Source organism: Paroedura picta, chromosome 5 (assembly GCF_049243985.1).
Source record: "Paroedura picta isolate Pp20150507F chromosome 5, Ppicta_v3.0, whole genome shotgun sequence".
NCBI lineage: Eukaryota > Metazoa > Chordata > Lepidosauria > Squamata > Gekkonidae > Paroedura > Paroedura picta.
In genome coordinates, this window is record NC_135373.1 from 28,490,362 (window position 1) to 28,510,716 (window position 20,355).

The window sequence follows — 20,355 nt, forward strand, 5'->3', positions numbered from 1 at the left end:
TATGATTCTATGATTCTACATCTGCCCCACGTGTAAGGTGGTAAGATTTTTGGAGGAAAGGATTAGGAGATTAGAAAACAGCATTATTACTCTGACCCAAATTAAGAAAAGGGAGGAGTTCATAGACCAGAGCTGTGCAACTTGGAATAAAAAGGATACAACCAGTCCTGAAGAGGATAAGGGGATTGACCTCATTATGGAGCCTCTGCAGACAGTTCGGAAAAAGACTCAACAGCGTAGAGCGAGAAGATTCTCGGGGCCTTTGGAGCTCCAGAATAGATTTCAGGCCCTTGCAGAGGAGGTGCAAGTGTCAACGAGGGAAGAGGTCCCAAAATAAAGTCTAAGACAAAATGAAGAGGCCACGGGGATAGAAGGAAATGGAGTTGAGAAAAAAAAAAGGAGAGTACTGGTAATTGGAGACTCCCTGCTAAGAGGAATGGATTACCATGTGGCTGGGCCCGACCCCCTAACCCGAGTGGTGTGTTGCTTGCCAGGGGCGAAAATTAAAGACCTTTGTGATCTCTTGTCCTGGCCCCTGGTTGTGGTCCATTTCTTCTGCTTTCTCCAATCCACCGTCCGCTTCTCTTTGCACTTGTTTGTCAAGCTACCCTGGGAATAGCTGTACCTTTTAATCCATTTCAATTAGGCAAAGAGATGGGAGAGTGTTTACAAAGAACTCTAGTCCTGTATGGGCACATTGCTGGGAAATGACTAGGTGGGGATCCACTTAGTGGGTGCTGCTAAGAGTCCTAGTGGCAAGCAGAGCTGAGAAGGAGCCACTTTCCTGTCTGCATTTGACAAACCAGTCAGATTGTCCGATATAGTGCTCAATCGGGAACTGAGGTGTCTTGCGGTGAAAGGACAGAGAAACAGCCCTAGGTAAAATCACAGCTTTGGAGAGGGATTTTCTAACCAAACGTTTTTAGTTGATGCAATGGATAGCCGTTCGAAGCTTATGTTCTCAGGAGGAAGAAGGTGCTCCTTACAGAAGCAGAGGCAGAATGCAAGCAAGTAACATTTTCTATCATTCTGACCTTCCATGATAGCTTAGAACATTTTTATAAATGGAAGCATGGCACTGCAACTGCAAGGAACAGAGAAGTGAAATCTGTAGCCTTGTGAAAAAAGTGACATCAGGTTGGGGGAACACTGGATGAGATAATCAAAATGGGCCAGAGGCAGAGTTGAGCAGCTGGTGAGAAGACTAGGAGCACATGGAGGGTTGTTAACAAGGTAAAGGGCTTCCCCCTCCCTTCTTCTTTTGTCTCCACTGAGGCAGAAGTGTGTGTGTCTGTGTGTGTGTGTATAAGGAAGGGAGGGAGGGAGGACAGTATTCATGAGTGAGTAGGTGTTTTGTAGCCTGTTAGAGCATGCTTTGTGTTAAGTATTGGTAAGCACTTTTATTTGTGGCTGATCAAGGAAGTGTTTGATGCAACAGAAGGATTAGAAGTCCCTCGCTGTGCTGGGCTGTCACCCCGTGAGCATAAAGGCTCCTCCTTGCCAGAGGCTCGAGCTTGTTCTGCGGCTCTTTGCCAAGGGATTTGTCTGGGGATTACACTATATTTTAAAGATAAAGATTTCAAAGTTAAGGAATCCATTTTTGAAAGACAACAATGGATACCCAAGGCCCACATCCAGTTGTCTGCAAGGAGTGTGCCATGTTTGTTTTCATCCCTGAAGACAAGATGGGTTCCACTTGTCATAAGTGTAAATTGATAGGGCTTTTAGAGGAGAAGATTAGGGGCCTGGGGGAGAGGATTAAAACCCTGAGAGGATTTCATTGACAGGAGCTGTGCTGTCTACATATGAATGAAGAGACCAGTCCAAAGAAGAATGGGGGAATTGACTCCCTTATGGAGACTCCTTTTACTGATGAAACATGAGCCTGAAGGTGCTGAGCAAGATGGTAATTGGGGCCATAGAAGCTCAAGAATAGATTTCAAGTCCTTACAAAGGAGATGGAAGCAGCATTAAGGGCAGCAGAGGAACCAAAACAAATTCAAAGACAGAGTGACAAGGGCATGGGGACAGGAGGGAAATGCCATTCAAAGGGAAAGGAAAGTGCTCGTTGTCAGTGACTCTGCTGAGGGGCATGGAAAAGCATGTGGCTAGGTTTGACCCCCTAGTTCAAGAAGGGTGTTGCTTGCCAGGGCAAAGATTAACGATATTACAGACCAGGTGCCAAAACTGATAAAACCTAGGGATCTCTGCCCATTTGTCATGGTCCACAGGAGAATGCACAACACAGCAATTTTATGTGTTAAGACTGACTATGAAAATCTTGGGAGGCAACTGAAATGAATAGGGGCACCAGTGGTTTTCTCTGTCAGAGGAATGAGTCAGGAGGTGAAGGTAATGGAGGTGAACCACTGGCTGCATTGGTGGTGCTGGCAGGTGGGATTTGGATTCTGGGACCACGGGATAGGTTTTCTAGAATAAGGCCTGCTAGCACAGGATGGGCTTCACTTATCCAAGTTGGGGAAGAATGTTTTTGGCAGGAACCTGGGAAGATTCATCAGGAGAGCTTTAAACTGAAGTCACAAGAGGAAGGAGATGTCCAATGTAGGGATTCTAATGTAAATACCGATAGCCTGCATGCGAAGGAAGCATCAATTAGAACCCAGGGTAAGAGTCTTCAGATGCCTATATAGTAGGCATTACAGAGACTTGGCTGAATTATTCCCATGACTGGAATGCAGTAGTGGATGAATATGGGTTGTTCAAAAGAAACAGAAAAGGCTGAAGAGGCGATGTAGTGGCTCTATGTGAAGGAGGGCTTGCCTATCAAGCAATACTAGAGGAGGAGAGTGATGCTCATGTGGAAAGTATCTAGGTGAAGATAAGGGAGGGGAAAACAAAGACTGTAGTGGGTGGCATCCACTACAGACCACCTAACCTGGGTGAATCCACCTAACCTTGATGCTGCCCTCTTTGAGAAGCTTGATAGAATATCTGGGCAGCAAGACCTTGTAATTATGGGTGACTTAAATTTCCCTGATGTGTGCTAGGAAAACAACTCTGCTAAGCATCCAAAGTGGTGCAACTTTCTGGCCTGCCCGTTTGACAATTACATTAATCAAATGGTGGAAAACCCTACAGTCGGCTCGGCCATACTCAACAATACTGACCAACACCCAAGAGCTGGTAGATGGGATGAAGAAAGTAGGGACCCTGGGGGGGGGGGATTGACCATGTCCTCCTAGAATTTCTTTTGAGAATTAGAAGGGAAAATTAGAAGGCTAAGGAAGTTCCTTGTCAGACGTGTATTTTAGACTTTCGTAAACATTATGAGAGTCATCTCATGGACCAAAATGCTGGAAGAGAAAGGAGCAGGTGATGGGTGGGCTGTCTTTAAACAAGAGCTATTACATGCTCAAGCCATGACTATTCCAGCAATATTTAAACATCTTAGGGGGATCCATGAAGTCTATGTGGATGAACAGAAAACTTCAGGAGGAGCCAAGGAAGAAACAGGAAATGTTCAAGAAATGAAGTGAAGGACAGACCTCTAAAGAAAAGTATCTCCAGGATACTAGGCACTGTATGTCAGCCATCAGAGAGGATAGCTGGGAGTGAACTGAGACTGGTCAGGGAAGCATACTATAACAAGAAGAAGAAGAAGAAGAAGAGTTGGTTCTTATATGCCGCTTTTCCCTACCCGAAGGAGGCTCAAAGCGGCTTACAGTCGCCTTCACATTCCTCTCCTCACAACAGACACCCTGTGGGGTGGGTGAGGCTGAGAGAGCCCTGATATCACTGCTCGGTCAGAACAGTTTTATCAGTGCTGTGGCGAGCCCAAGGTCACCCAGCCGGTTGCATGTGGGGGAGTGCAGAATCGAACCCAGCATGCCAGATTAGAAGTCCGCACTCCTAACCACTACACCAAACTGGCTCTCACATCACATCAAAATCTCACCAGTAGGCAGCACTGCCCCCACAGCACTCCCCACATGTCTCTCCACCAGCCAGCTCGCCCACCACTGAGTTATCCAAAGGGGGGCCACCAGCCTACCAGTAAGAGTTCTCCTGTGCTCCTCCCTGCACCCCTGTCACCATACTCAGAATACACTACTGCTCTGATTTCCCCAAACCTTTTAAAAGTGTTGAGCTGCTAGGAGTGAGTTCCAGAACCAAGGGCCACCTCGTAAATCTAGATACCACGGATGTCTGCACCAAAGTACCATCTTGGCTAATTTTAGAAAGACAGGACATGGCTGTAAAGACATGACATGGCTGTGACAAAGACACCATGACCCACTAGGATAAGCCCTGCCTGCAGTTGCCATCTTTGAAACTGGCCCTCGCCTCCTGCAGTTCCACTATACAGCAGGGTGATCTGAAGCAATCTAGGCCAGGGGTAGTCAACCTGTGGTCCTCCAGATGTCCATGGACTACAATTCCCATGAGCCCCTGCCAGCAACCGCTGGCAGTGGCTCATGGGAATTGTAGTCCATGGACATCTGGAGGACCACAGGTTGACTACCCTTGATCTAGGCCACAAAATGCTTCCTGTGATGATTTTTTCAGTTCAGATTTCTGAGAAAGGGTCAGCATGACTTATATTCCCTCCCTAAGAACGAAAGCTTAAATCCATTTCCACATAAATCAGTACTGACAACGTATTTTTTCTTCTTCTTAGCCAAACAGTAACTCTTTTGCATTATCGCATTCCGCTTTTAAATGTCTACTCTTCTGGGGGTGAGGGGGTGGTGGGGGGGAAGAGGCAGAAACGCGACAGCCACAACTGAAATCTCCTCCACGGCAAAAGCAAAACCACTTCTTGTCACACTCTTGCCACATTCGGTGCTTTCGCAGCTTCCTCGTCCGCATTCAGGTCCGTCGAGCAGAGCGAACACAGAGGATGGAAATGTTTGCTCCACTCAGACAGGGGGCCTGTCTCCCATTTCACCTCATCTGTCCTCACAATGACCCTCTGAAGGAGGCCGGACCATGCGAACGTGACTGCTCCCAGGCCCCTCAGAAGGAAATCAGTGGCCTTAGAGAAGTCTCGCTCTGCTCCGAATGGCCTTGAGTGAGACTCTGCACCTGGATTTTCCAGGGCCAACACCCTCACTCCAATCTTCCAGGCTCGAAATAAATCATCGCTCGGCAGGTTGAGTGCAATTTTCCCAGGAAATCCTTCAAAGGACTCTGTTTTCGGGTGGGGTTGGCACACCTATAGATTCTTCTCTGCAGCTCTTCCCACACACCCCACCCCCTTGGGCCATTTTATCTCTTGGAAGGGTTTTCTTCTAACTTTGGTAAATCATAATCATAATCATACTCATAATCATAATCATAATCATAATCATAATCATAATATAGGAATCTAACTTTTTTTTGAATCTCCTCCTTCCTAGTAGGCTCAGGGCAGGTAACAATAATCCTCTGAGCAGCAACAGGAAATCCTCCCATCCCAACAAACCCCCTCCTGCCGGATCCCATCCCTCAAGGAAGATTGGGGTGATATATGGGAGGTGAAGTTCCTCCAGGCCAGGCTGGATTCTGGAGATTTTTGGTCGAGTGGGGATCACATGGGCATGAAATTGGGGTCACTGTGGGTAGGCAGATAGTTGTGGGTTGGACTAGATGGCCCTGGAGATTCCTTCCAACTCTATGATTCTATGATTCTATGAATATCTCCCTAAGGGAGGGACCCCAAAATCTTCCTTGCCCTGGCCTCAATTAAATGTGTGGTGAAAGAGCTCCATCTTGCTGGCCCTGTGGTACGCTGTCAGCTCTGGCAGGATCCTCAGCTTTTCGGGGGGCTCATTCCACCAAATGGGGGCCAGGACCGAAAAGGCACCGGCCTTGTTCAAGGCCAGGTGAACTTCCTGTGGGCCAGGGATCAGCAATGTAGTAGTACCCACAGAGTACTCTTGCTGAGGGGTTAGTCAGAGTTTGGAAGAGGGCGGAGGGGTGGAAGGGAGGATGCTTAAGGGTTAATTGACAGCTGGGGAGATACTCTCTGGTACCTGTCGATTCCCTCCTGTCGATTCTCTCCAGCCTAAGTTTACCCACAGCTGTTGTGAGGGAGCTGGAAATCCAATACGTTTGAGACATGTTAGAATTAGGTGCTGACGTAACACCGGGGTTTTCCGCCTCTATCAAAGCAGCAGGTCTCCTCCCAGTCCAGGAGGAGGTAAGCTTTTGGTAATGCCTCCCGAGTTCACTTTTCTGGGTTGGTTGCCTAACACCTCTGCTTCCTCCACCAGGGCGGAACAGGGAGCTTCTTTGATTGCACCACATGAAATGCATTGCATTTTTTCAGAAACGGTGAGCGGAAACGTACTCTCGCTGCTCCTTTCGGCAGTCAGAAGGCAGGTTGGTCGCGTTCTCTGCCGAACCTTGAAGAGGTTCCCCACCTGGACGAGCGAGCGGAGAGGAAGTCAAGTAAGCTTTGAAACTGCTGCTCAAACAAATGCGCCTTTGGCTAGTTTTCAGGATTGAGCTAGGGAGTCAAATAAAGTGTTCCCCGTTAGGGCACAAATTGCTGTTTAAGTGACCACCGGACAAAGGCCAATGCCCTCCCTTCGTGGTTTTCAAGGCAAGAGATGAACAGAGGTATCTGTGTCCTTGCCTGCCTCTGTCCAGTGACCCCGGATTTCCTTGGGGGGTCTCCCATCCAAGCAGGGATGACTCTGCTTAGCTTCTGGAATCTGATGAGATAGCAAGACTTAATCAAACTTAATTGATATGCTCAACAGGTAAGAGTCCCTCAAATTCTTGCACAGGGGGAAGATTGTTGTTCTTTTATCAGATAGAGCAATGCTTATCTCTGTTGGCTACTTGGACTGGTAGCACTTTATTGGGGGTCAGGCAGAAAAATACCTTGTTTGTTTGTTTATTTGTTTGTTTGCTGGCTTGTTTATTTATCTGCATTCATATACCTCCCTCCCCGAAGGCTCAGGGCAATTTACATAGAACTGAGAACTATACAAAGAACCATACATATAAATAACTGTAACATTAATAATACTAACTGATGATAACAGGGTAACAGAGCAACATTCAACAGCAATAATTCAAACAGGTCCAGCAGCAGAATGCCTTGATGGATTTCTGGGGGTGGGGAGAGGGAGGGGGGCTGTCCTTTGCTTTCACCCGAGTGAGGACAGGGCACACCAAAGTTGAGTGAGTCTCCAGGGGTAGTCAAACTGCGGCCCTCCAGATGTCCATGGACTACAATTCCCATAAGCCCCTGCCAGCGAACATCTGGAGGGCCGCAGTTTGACTACTTGTAGCCTAAGCTTGAGGCTGCGAGTTCAATCCCAGCAGCTGGCTCAAGGTTGACTCAGCCTTCCATCCTTCCGAGGTCGGTAAAATGAGTACCCAGCTTGCTTGCTGGGGGGTAAACGGTAATGACTGGGGAAGGCACTGGCAAACCACCCCATATTGAGTCTGCCATGAAAACGCTAGAGGGCGTCACCCCAAGGGTCAGACATGACCCGGTGCTTGCACAGGGGATACCTTTACCTTTAGTCTAAGCCCACTGAAGTAAAAGGACTTTGACTGATGCAGCTTGAGACACGATTGCCCATTTGGATGATGGGCAGCCTGAGACCTTGCCAAATCTTTATTTACCCAATAATGTGGCTTTGAACTGGCTTTCTTTGCTAATGATGCCCATGCAGCCTCCTGGGTCTGTGGACTATATGCTGGAGAGGGGGTGTTTTTAGTGTTTCAGTCTGCCATGGAAGCTTGCTAGATGACGTTGGGCCAGCTGCACACTCTCAATCTATCCTACCTCTCAGTTGGTGCAAGGGTTAAATGGAGCAGGACAGAATGATATAAGCCATTTGTGGGGTTAATGGGGAGAAAGGTGAGGTAGAAATGAAGTAAATAAACCATCCAGCATCATCTAACTTTAGTCTAACCACTCCCCTTTTCTCCTCTCTTTATCACTGTAATTTTTGCTTCACTCTCTGCAGGTCTTCCTGACCTGGATGGTCCAGGCGAGCCTGATCTCACAAGCTAAGCAGGGGGCAGGCCTGAGTATTTGGGTGGGAGACCACAAAAGAATTCCAGAGTTACTGTGCAGAGGAGGGCAGTGGCATCCGAAAGCTTGCACCTTGAATAAAACATTGTTGGTCTTAAGGGTGCCACTAGGCTTGGAACTTGCTCTACAAACTGCCTCAGTCTTTTGCCTTGAAACCTTGTGGGGGTCATTAATTGATGATGACACTTATGAACATATCTCTATGGTCTCCTGAAAGCTCCTGCTCTCTTAAGCGATTCTGCAGTTTCTTCTTTTTTCCTTACTATGCCTTCAGTTCCTGACAAAAATATCTGTTCTTTTAATCCCTCTGCAGAACTTACCTTCTCAATGGAGTGTTCATTTAACCCCCAGTCTTCTTCACCCTTGCTTGCAAGGAAACTAGAGTATTTACAGCTGTATTTTCCCTTTCTATGTATTTCTCATTGCAGTGGCTTCGCTCTGATTTTCCTTCCGCCTGTCTTACCTTTCAGTGGTAAAACACCATGGGGCAGGGGCTTGTGTCTGCCTTCCCCTTATTTCCCCTTCCTTCCCTGTAGATGTTGTTGGTTGTGCCTGGTCTCAACTAAATGCCTGGTGGAAGAGCTCCCTTTTGCAGGCCCTGCAGAACTGTTTTCTCTTCCCCAGCACCTGTTCCTGGAGAGCCTTTAGCTGGAGAGAACAGAGATTGAGGCTGGGACCTTTGGCAGCCAAAACAGATGATTTGCTTATTTGTCTGTTTGTTTAATTTTTATGCCCACCTTCCCTTTCGGCTCAGGGCGGTTTACATTGTAACTCTCATAAAGCCATAAAGTGCAATAAACATCTTGATTCAAATGTAAAGACTTGTAATGAAAGCGTGTCATTTAACAATCAATCGGCAATTCAACCATTTAGTTTGTCTGCACTGTGGTTAGGTGTTCAATTGATGAGGGCTTCTGGCTAATGGTTGATGGCTTGTTTACTTGTCTTGACCATAAGCCTGGTGGAAAAGCTCTTTTTTGCAGGCCCCGCAGAATTGTTTTAGCACGGGCAGGGCCCTGATGTCGGCTGGTAGCTCATTCCACCAGCTGGGGGCCAAGACCGAGAAAGCCCTGGCTCCAGTCGTTGACAGACGAGCTTCCCTGGGGCCAGAGATCAGCAGTTTGTTGGTGTTGGTGGAACATAATGCTCTTTGAGGGGCATACGTAGAGAGGCAACTTCTCAGAAGCTCAGCGCCCAGACCGCATAGGGTCTTGAAGGTGATTACCAGAACCTTAAGTCTGATCCAGTAGTCAACTGGTAGCCAGTGCAGCTGTTGGTGGGCCATCTGTGGGCCCTCCAAGGTGTTCCCGTAAGAACCCCGGCTGCTGCATTCTGCCCCAGTTGGAGTTTCTGGTTCAGGGATAAAGATAGGCCTGCCTAGAGTGAATTGCAGAAATCCAGCCTAAAGGTAACCGTCATATGGATCACTGTGGCTAAGTGTTCTGGGGCCAGGTAGGACATCAGTAGCTTGGCTTGACATAGATGGAAGAAAGTTGGCCGAGCTACTTTTGTGATCTGTTCCTCCATGGGAGGTATCAAATATCACACTGAGGTCCCTGGCTGAGCGTGCAACTAACAGCTGCACTCCCCCATCCCGGACCATATGAAGTGGTCTTCTGCCATGTCTGAACTCAGAGTCCATCTACCTCAGTGCTGTGTTCTCTGCTGGCCATTGCCCTACCACTGGCCAAAAAAGGCCTTCCATCATGTTGCCTGATGATGTGAAACCAGGGGTGAGCAGTGTCATGACCAAGTTCGTAGATGACACCCAATTATTCAGGATGGTGGAAACCTAGGCGGACCGTGAAGAGCTCCTCCAAAAGGACCTCTACAAATTGGGTGAGTTGGTGGCAACATGTCAAATGAAGGCCCCTGTTGGTGAGCGTGAGGTGATGCACACTGGGACAAGAACACACACACACAAGTGTAAGCTAATGGGGCCTGAACTTGCTGAGTCTGGGAGGGGGGTCGTGGAATCATAATGGACAGCTCAATGAAAGTGCCAAGTTATGTGCTGCAGTGGTGAAAAAGGCAAAATCTATGTTAGGGATGATTAGGGAAAAAATCGAGTATAAAACAGTCGATATTGTAATGCCCTGTACAGACCTATGATGGGGCCTCATCTGGAATACTGTACACAATTCTGGTCATCATATCACAAAAAGAACATTTCAAAACTGGAAAAAGTACAGAGGAGGATGCCCAAGAGGATTGGGGGGGGGGGGGTTGGAGCCCCTTCCCTAGGAGGAAAGGCTGAAGAGTCTAGGACTTTTTAGTTTAGAAAAGAGACAACAAAGGGGGGAGGGCATGATAGAGATTTATAAATTATGCATGGGGTAGAGAGAGTTGAGAGTTGAGAGTTGAGAGGTAAGAGCCTCTTGTGGCGCAGAGTGGTAAGGCAGCAGACATGCAGTCTGAAAGCTCTGCCCATGAGGCTGGGAGTTCAGTCCCAGCAGCTGGCTCAAGGTTGACTCAGCCTTCCATCTTTCCGAGGTCGGTAAAATGAGTACCCAGCTTGCTGGGGGTTAAATGGTAATGACTGGGGAAGGCACTGGCAAACCACCCCGTATTGAGTCTGCCATGAAAACGCTAGAGGGCATCACCCCAAGAGTCAGACATGACTCGGTGCTTGCACAGGGGATACCTTTACCTTTAGAGAGAGTTGACCAAGAGAACTTTTTTCTTCCTCTCCCAAAATATTAGAACGCGAGGGCAGCCAATGATAGGCAGTAGGTTCTGGATGGGCAAAAGGAAATATTTATTTACACAGAGAGTGATTAAAATGTGGAATTCGCTGCCCAGAGGATGTCGGGATGGCCCCAGAAGTAAAGGGATTCGTGGAGAATAATACTATCAATGGCTACCAGCCACGGTGACTGAGAGGAACGTACTGATCCTCTGAAGCTCATTGCCAGGAGATCGCATCCGGGGAAAGCCTCGGCCTCTCTTCCCCATTGTTGCCCCCCAAAAGAACTGGTTGGCCACTGTGTGAGGCAGGATGCTGGACTAGATGGCCCATAGGTCTGATCCAGCAGGGCTCTTCTTATGTCCTTCACCTAGACCGTTTCTGCACTGGGAACTTCACTGCCCAAGCTCACATGCAGGAGCACAAATAGGTGGCGGGTGAGGTGTACCAGGCCAAATGCTCCGCTGTGTGGGTGCAGAAAGAGGTGGAGCAACCTGCAACGACTAAAACTCCAGCCTGCAGCCCGGCATAAAACCTCCAGTGCGTAAACAGTCCTAGAAATGCTACTGATTTAGTCTGGGAGTTTTTGTATGCAAGGCTCTACCCCTGGGCCATAGTCCATCTCCATTAGATTGAACAGTGGGTTATACAAATGTTCATTTGAATATATCCAGTCTGGATCTATAGAGAGAGCCAGTTTGGTGCAGTGGTTAGGAGTGCGGACTTCTAATTTGGCGTGCTCGGTTCGATTCTGCTCTCCCCCACATGCAGCCAGATGGGTGACCTCGGGCTTGCCACAGCACTGATAAAGCTGTTCTGACCGAGCAGTGATATCAGGGCTCTCTCAGCCTCACCCACCTCACAGGGTGTCTGTTGTGGGGAGAGGAAAGGGAAGGCAACTATAAGCTGCTTTGAGCCTCCTTCAGGTAGAGAAAAGCGGCATATAAGAACCAACTCTTCTATAAAGTTTATCAGCTTGTCAGGTTGGTTTCACTTGGATGCTCTCCTTTGAAATCGATTTTGTTGGTCTTGAAATATTGTGGTCATTGCATCAGGTTAGATAGAGGTTTGTGGTAGATTCTTGGGCTCAGCATTGCCTTTGATTCTCAGTTTGTACATTGGCTCAGATTCTCTGGTTTTTACTTTTGCTGGCCTTGCAACAGTGCTCCTGTTCAGCTGGAACTTTCACTGGTTTGACACTCGATTGGATTCTCAGGTTATATGCTTGTTGCGTTAAGCTTGCCACGTTGTCCTGTACTTCTGCTGGGATTCCCCGAATCTGTATTTGTTCTGTGAACTCGTTGGTTCTGCCTAGGGAATAATGGAAGATGGGTGGGGGAACCTTGTTCAGGGGCCCACAGAATTCGACCTTTTAGACCAATTCACTTGGCACTTGGAGTTACTTGAAGGACAGACTTCCTCGGGAGGTGGTGGGTTCTCCATCTTTGGGAATTTTTAAACAGAGGCTAGATAGCGGAGAGGCTGATTCTGTGAAGGCAAAGGGGTGGCAGGTTACAGCAGATGAGCGATTGGGATGTCAGTGTCCTACATCAGGGGTAGTCAACCTGTAGTCCTCCAGATGTCCAGGACTACAATTCCCATGAACCCCTGCCAGCATTTGCTGGCAGGGGCTCATGGGAATTGTAGTCCATGGACATCTGGAGGACCACAAGTTGACTACCCCTGTCCTACATAGTGCAGGGGGTTGGACTAGATGACCCATGAGGTCCCTTCCAACTCTATGATTCTATGATTCTATGATTCTATGATTCTATGATTCTATGATTCTATGATTCTATGATTCTATGATTCTATGATTCTGTGACAGGAACCAGCACTTCCACTGCATTTTTGATGCAATTTGCTAACACTAAACAACAACAAAACAGCCTCTTCAGCCCTCTGCAAAGACTCCTCTAGGGAACAATAGAGCTGAATAATATTGAAATTCGGGGAAAACTCAGATCCAGATACCAAACCAATATTTCTAACCTTGATCACTAGGGATACTGATATCTTTTCTAAGCATGATCCTCTGTACCATGTCAACAGGAATGAGATTTTGCACGCTGAAATCCCCAGTTCATATTGAAACATTAACCCTTTTACGTAGCATTTCAGATTTCACTTTTAAAAACTGATTGTGAAGGATACAAAGCTAGTCACGTATCAGTTAATTTCAAGGCAATGGTCTTGGATAGAAAACCCTGAATTAGTGATGTGCATATCAATGGATTTGCTGGGTGCATTCAAACTTTTGCTTGGGTTCCTAAACATCATTCTGCCATGTGTTCAGGACTATTAGTATTATTTCGTCTCGCTGACATTCATTTCAATGGGAAATACTGGGGAAATGAGTTTCTATTCCTTATTGGGACGGAATTCTCAGGGAATTTACCTCCCACCCAAGTGAAGAGGCCGATGTGTTTTCCTGCTGAAGAATCTAGAAAGTAAGAGTTGGCACACAATGGCATACATTGTATTGGACGATGCACAAGTTGATGAGACCAGCTGGACATGGCTGATGCTATTAGGTCCAGTGATAGAACTGCTTAATAACATACCAAAAGCTAGCATCGGCGATATTGTTTCAGGCTCATTCACTTCCTCATTCTCCAGGATAATATTTATCAGCACTGTGGCTCCACTCTCTAGGACAAATGAGTCAGCTGCTATGCAAAGGAATAAATAGACATAAACATGACATTAGAAATCCTTCCATTGAGATAGATAGCAGTGACTTATAAAAGCTCATATAGCAGTGACTTCCAAAAGTTCATATAGCAGTGACTTACAAAAGCTCATATAGCAGTGACTTACAAAAGCTCATACCCTGCCACAAGTCTTGGATCCTTGGTCTTTTCTAAAGTTGAAAATCCTAATATTCAGAAACTACCAGGGAAAGTATTTCGGTGTTACAGGGCATTCTGTGGCAAATCGTTATTTATTATTATTATTAAATTTATTACGGTCATTGACCAGCATCAAAATATCTACAGACCACATACATTATTACAGAGTTTTAACAGGACATTCCGCATCAGGAAGTTAACAAAGGCACAAAACATGAATACGGCATTTTGACAGTCAGGTCATTCAGCATCAACAGTAGCCAAAGATTTCTGCACTCTGCTGGCAGTTTAGCAAAACTTTGCCACCATGTAAGAAACAGAATTAACTTTATCTGCAAGCAAGATGTTAATTAGATGATCATCTGTAAGTCCAGGGAACCTTGATAGCAATGGCAAGATTAAACGGCTTCTGGCAACCTTATAAAAGTCACAGTATAATATAATGTGGGCAATTGATTCAATTACACCTGAATTGCAAGGGCATAATCGGTCCTCTATGGGCATACGCTGCAGTCTTCCACTTAGCAGTGCTGATGGAAATGCATTGAAACGGGCCCTCGAAAAAGCCCATCGAAATTTAGTAAAGGTGATATATGTTAGGTATGGTGCAGTAGAAAATCCCTCCCAGGACTTTAGTAACCTATATGGGCTTGGGAGTAGGGCCATCTCATTTTGCAGCTCAATATCCATAAGTCGTTGATAGACCAGATGTTTTGCTTGCCTGTGCCCCTTTTCTAATAGATGATCAGGAGCTAAACCAATTTTAAGAAGTTTGTTAATTATTTCTGTACACCAAGTGGGTTGTGGGTTAACTGACAAGAAAGAAGGAATAAGGCCTACAGGTTGAAGATGAATTTTTAGCCAATAGTTAATTATTGTTATCCATGCCCTGGTCTCTACTTTTGTCAACCCTGCCTCCTGCCGGAGAACTACATTGGCTGTGCACCTTGGAACAGAGGACTCTTAGGAAACCTGCTTGAATTTTCTCTAAGGGAGCAAAATTGGAGTAAGGGCCTAATTCGGCACCATATGTAAGTTGAGCCAGTGATTTGGCTGAAAACAGTTTGATTGCAGCAGGAATGAAGCCACCACCCTTAGTTCGATAGAATCTTAAGATAGCCGCTGCACTCTTCTGAGCAGCGTTAGCTACTCAGTGAATATGAGCAGTTTGCTTTCCGTTATACTGGAAGATTGCACCAAGATATTTGAAGCATTTAACTTCCTCAATACGATGTTGGTCAATATGCCAAGTAAAAGATTTTGCCCTGTTGTTAAAGCACATCATTTTTGTTTTGGTATAATTGATAACTAGGTGTTCCTCCTGGCAATGCAAAGCCAAAACTTCCAAAGCCCTTTTCATGCCTATTCTGGTCTGTGAGAGAATTACTGCATCATCAGCATACATAAGTATGGGTAACCTTTTGTCTGCAAGTTTAGGGGCATGAATGTCTGAGTTCTTTAGACGTTTGATTAATGCACCAATATAGATATTAAATGAGCCTCTTGTGGCGCAGAGTGGTAAGGCAGCCGTCTGAAAGCTTTGCCCATGAGGCTGGGAGTTCAATCCCAGCAGCCGGCTCAAGGTTGACTCAGCCTTCCATCCTTCCGAAGTTGGTAAAATGAGTACCCAGCTTGCTGGGGGGTAAACGGTAATGACTGGGGAAGGCACTGGCAAACCACCCCGTATTGAGTCTGCCATGAAAACGCTAGAGGGCATCACCCCAAGGGTCAGACATGACTCGGTGCTTGCACAGGGGATACCTTTACCTTTACCTTTATAGATATTAAATAAAAAAGGAGCCAGAATACAGCCCTGTCTTACACCTTTCTGTGTAGGGATCGAGTTGGTTAAATGACCCTTTGGACTGAATCTGACATGAAGACTTGTATTTTTGTGAAGTTTATAAAGTAATAGCAAAAGCCATTTATCAATTGTTGAGTTGGATAATTTTGACCATAGAAGATCTCTAGATATTGAATCGAATGCAGATTTAAAGTCTACAAAGGCTACAAAAAGTGATCTCTTACCAGAATGCACATACTTGTCAATTAAGTGCTGTAAGCCTAAACAATGATCCATAACTGATCTGCCATGTCTAAAGCCAGCCTGTTCTTCTTCTAAGAAACCTTCCTGATCAAGCCAATCACACAATCTTAAACTAAGGTGTTTAGAGTATAATTTACTGATTATGCTAAGGAGACTTGTGGGTCTATAATTGGCCGGTTCTTCTCTACTGCCTTTCTTAAAGATGGGAACTATGACTGCAAGACCACAGTATTGGGTAATCAGAGCTGTCTGGTCAATGTACGTGAATAAGAGGGCTAAAATTGGGGCCCACCAATCTACGTTTGATTTCAATAAGTCTGGAGGGATGAAGTCACTGCCTGGGGCTTTCCCACTCTTTAATTGTAGAATTAATTGTTTAATTTCTTGAGATGCTACTGGTGGCCATTGTGGTAAACAATTAGTTGGAAAATCTAGTTGAGTATGTAATTGATGTTCACTATACAGGCTAGAGAAATAAAGTTCCCAATCTCAGCTGTGATTGTATTTGCCATATGACTTATTGCAAAGTCAGAGCAGGTAGATGTTTGTGGCAAATCGTAAAATTACAGCTGACTTACAAAGAAACTTCAAAGGCAGAGCCCAATGTGACACTGCTGAATCAGAATTCATTATCAAATTCAAATCAATATGTCTATGAATTATTGAAGAGCTGGGCTTCCTACCTTACTATCGATGCTAATCTCTTATGTATCCCACCTCTTTCATTAGTTCGTTATTTCAGATGTTCCACTGTCTCCCTACTGTATCTGCTGATGTCATTTCTTCCAGCACTAGATGTTGTGTTTTGTTTGTGTAACAACAGCCAGGAGTGTCTCAGATCCCCTGGGAGAACAGAGTGTTCTTTAAGTTGTATGTTTTTTAACTCAGGCCTCATGGGGTAGCATACCCATCCACTTTTCTGTTGTGTGTATAAATAAGCTAGATGAATGTATACCTCATGCACCTGTGAAATTAGATCTCTTATAATACATTTTTATGCTTTAATGTGCCACTGGATTCCTAGGTCATTTGATCAGTACAAATCAACACAAATACACCTCTGTGGTGATCATTATTAGCAATAGGAGTCACTTAAGTTTTCCAGTGTCTTGTGTTCCTGGGAATCTTGCAGTAGACTCCCAAGTCATTCACCATGGGGCAAGACAAAAACAAGGTTGGTTATAATAACCAAATTTCTCTTTCCACAATCAACCATAGAAGAGTATGAACTGTATTGTAGAATGCATTTACTGTTCATAATAAGAAATCAGTTCACAAGGCCAGCTGTCCTCAACCCTGGTACCAGTCTGTAGATCAGTCAGTACCGGGCCGCAGCTCCTCCTTGTCCTCCTCGGCTGCTGCCTCAGGGCTGCCCTGCCACTCTGCCGTGGGCTCACCTTTAGTGCTCTCCAGCGGCCGCCATAGCTGGGGCTCCCCCTCGGCATGGCACTGCATAGCTGCTGCTTGCAGTGCTCCCCAGTGGGTGGCAGGAAGTCAGGGGCACAGGTGGGAAAGCAAGTGGAGCAGGGGCTCAGGCATTAGTGATGTCCCTCAGCAAAAGACTACTCCGCCCCCAGCCCTCAGTAAAGTTATCGAGCATTGACCGGTCCCTGGTGATAAAAAGGTTGGGGACCACTGCACTAGACTAATGACCCGCAGAGAAGCTGACCTAGAACATTACCCACAATCCTCCACAACATGGTGGGATATCATGAAAGATGAACGGATGTCAGAAGTATCCCCTGCAAGTAGAAAAACTGGAAAAGGCCAGTATATATGAGGTCTTAGCGTTCAAGTTTCCTTGTTTTTCCCCTGTGGAACTGAATCAGAGCTCTTTGGGTGTCGGGAGAGCCATCGTTGGTGGGGAAAGCCGGCATTAGTCTTCCGTTGAGAATTAAGAAACATCATCTCCTGGCCCGGTTTCATACCTAATGATTGTTTCCTTCCCCTACAGAAGCAGAAAGGATGACCAACCTCACCGTTATCCTTGCTATCTACGCCATCACCTTCCTGATTGGCTTCCCTTCCAACCTCCTGTCCTTCTGCACGTTCATCATGAAAGTCTGCAAGAAGCCGGCCCCCATAGACATCCTCTTGCTCAACTTGACTTTGTCGGACATCATCCTTCTGGTTTTCCTTCCCCTCAAAATGGTGGAGGCCGCCCAAAACAACGAGTGGCCCTTCCACAGGGCCCTCTGCACCGTCACCAGCTGCACCTTCCACAGCAGCCTCTCCATCAGCACCCTCTTCCTGACGGCAATCAGCGTGGACCGCTACCTGGGCGTGGCATTCCCCATCAAGTACAGAATGAAACGCAAGGTAGTCTATGCGGTGGTGGCCAGCATCTTCATCTGGGTATTTGTGGGCTCCCATTGCGGCACGGTCTTTGTGGTGAGGTCCCTGCGCAACGACTCCTTGCCGACTTCCCAGCTCCCTTCCAACCACGTGGTGTGCTTCAAGGAGTTCAACGAACAGCAGAGGAGGATCATCTACCCCTTCCGGCTTGAAATCTGCATTGTCCTCTTTTGCATCCCTTTCGCCATCACCGTCTTCTGTTACGTCAACGTGATCCGCATCCTGGCCTCCCTGCCGAACATCCAGGCCCGCAAGAAACAAAGGGCCGTGGGCTTGGCTCTGGTCACCTTGCTCAATTATACTCTTTGCTTTGGCCCTTTTAACATCTCCCACATCTTTGGGGTCATCTATTATGAAGACCCTACATGGAGAGAATACAGCTTTGCCCTCAGCTCCTTCAACACCTGCTTGGATCCTTTCATCTTCTTCTTCTCGTCCAATGCCATCCGACAGAACGTCGGCATTTGCTGGGCCGGGATGCGCCGCAGGTTCCAGCCCATTTTATCGCGCTGCTCTTTGCCTTGCTGCAAGGAACCCCAAGACAAAGACGAAGGATCTGGAGCTGTCGGACTATCTACTTCAAGCGGACTGGGAGGGACAGGTGCATTCACGGAGTCCCTCTCCTGCAGCCACACTGCAAAAACCTGGGAGGCCAGTGCTCTAAACCCTATGAAAGAAGCACACTGCCCCAAGTTCCAAGGCCACAGGGAACACTAGACTCAGAATAGACTTTTGTGACCAGATGCCAGTGTCTACATTTCTTCCCTCCCGTTTTGGATTTGAATACTCCCAAATGCACGTTTTGAATGTTTTGTGTGCTTGTTTGTTTTGCATTAACATTTGTATCTTGTGCGCCGATCCTGATTTATTTTATTTTTTTTACAGATATCAGTTTGCTTAAATGTGTGGGTTTTATTCTGCTCGTAAATGAAGTATACTACATTGAAGGCTGAACAGGAGAGACTTAAATCCATTTCAGGGAAATGTCTCGGACTGAAGCTGTATTACTCAGAGCCAGTGTTGTGGGGTGATTTGAGTGCCGGCCTCGTTTCTGGGAAGCCCTGGTTCAAATCCCCACTCTGCTATGAACGCCGCTCTGTATTCCTCGAAATGAGGACCGGATTTAGGGAGGGAAAGCGTGACAGATAGATTTTGGACGCAAGTTCTCTGATTTCACATAATGTTTTCTCCATTTGTCGATGGTTTGGGAGATGGCCTTTCTTACTGACACTGAAGCCACAGCAGACTTGGGATTGCTATGAAGGGAAACAATTGTTTTGCTTTTGTTTCCTAATGGTGATTTTTAATCCCAGCACGTTTCGCCCCTGGTTATAGTCAGGTTGCCAACTGGTAGGAAGACGATAGATCAAGAAGGGCTGCCATGTGAATCTGCCAGGAACAATATAAATCCAAAACAATTCTGCACTCTTGGCATATAAACCACTGGCTTCAGGCCAATTTTCGATTCGTTATGTTTGCACAGATTTTCTTCAGACACCGATTTTTATTTGTTTAAAGGGTCTTCTGCATTAATAGATGTTTGCCATAATTCATAATTCCAGTAAATTGGTGTCTGCGGATCTATGGAAACATACCTGATTGAAAACTTCCCTGCAGCCAGTGGCAGTTTCTGGCAGCAGAACTATTGGTGTTTATATACCGACAATATAGGATCTTTTATTGATTTATTCTGTTTTGTACTGTACTTTTCTATTTGATGGTGGCAGAAAAGAGTCCAGGCGCAGCTTCAAGACTAACAAAATTTATGACCGGGGAGGAGCTTTAGCAAGTCACTGCTCACTGCTTCCTATAGACAGAAAGGCTGATTCCAGTACTGATTTCTGCCCAAATATTTTTAAATAATTCAGTCTAAGGGTGGGGTTACCTGTGATTTCGAATGGCAAGAATGAGCAAATGGAGCTTTTCCTGATCTACAGAGAAAAGGAATCATTTCCAGACCACCTTGTTGTCAACTGGATATCTTCAGGGGCTAGACAAACCCGAGGAGCATTTGCGGGGCATAGGCAGCACCATGCGATGCCACAATATCATGTCCATTGGCACACCTGGCATGAGTTCCAAGGAATCTCCCAAAACTCTGTAGTAAAGCCCACAAAGATTTGGGACATTCCTAGAGTGTCATGTAATGCTGTGACCGCTTCTGCATACACAACCGGAAGCCATACCACAGCATCAAGTAGCACCTGTTCCCTCCACCACATTGTTGCTCCAGGTACCCAGAGTGTGTGGGCGGCTGTGCCCTGTGGCAAGAAATGAGGGGGCTCTATCAGGAGCTGGTCTGAAAGTTGGTAACTGCAGGTACGGCTTGTGCTTGAGGATCAAGCTTTTATTATTACAGTTATGTTGTTCTTTCTTGAAACCATTTTAGGGATAACTGGATTATCTAGGGTGTAAA

At 46.3% G+C, this 20,355-nt stretch overlaps 1 protein-coding gene across 1 annotated transcript; it reads left to right on the plus strand.

Moving 5' to 3' along the window:
* Positions 1–6,311: 6,311 nt before the first annotated feature.
* Positions 6,312–20,329, plus strand: LOC143839014 (free fatty acid receptor 2-like). Its single transcript, XM_077340903.1, has 2 exons — positions 6,312–6,393; positions 17,539–20,329. Exon 2 carries the CDS (start codon positions 17,550–17,552, stop codon positions 18,654–18,656), a length of 1,107 nt encoding a protein of 368 aa, XP_077197018.1. The 5' UTR covers positions 6,312–6,393; positions 17,539–17,549; the 3' UTR covers positions 18,657–20,329.
* Positions 20,330–20,355: the final 26 nt, after the last annotated feature.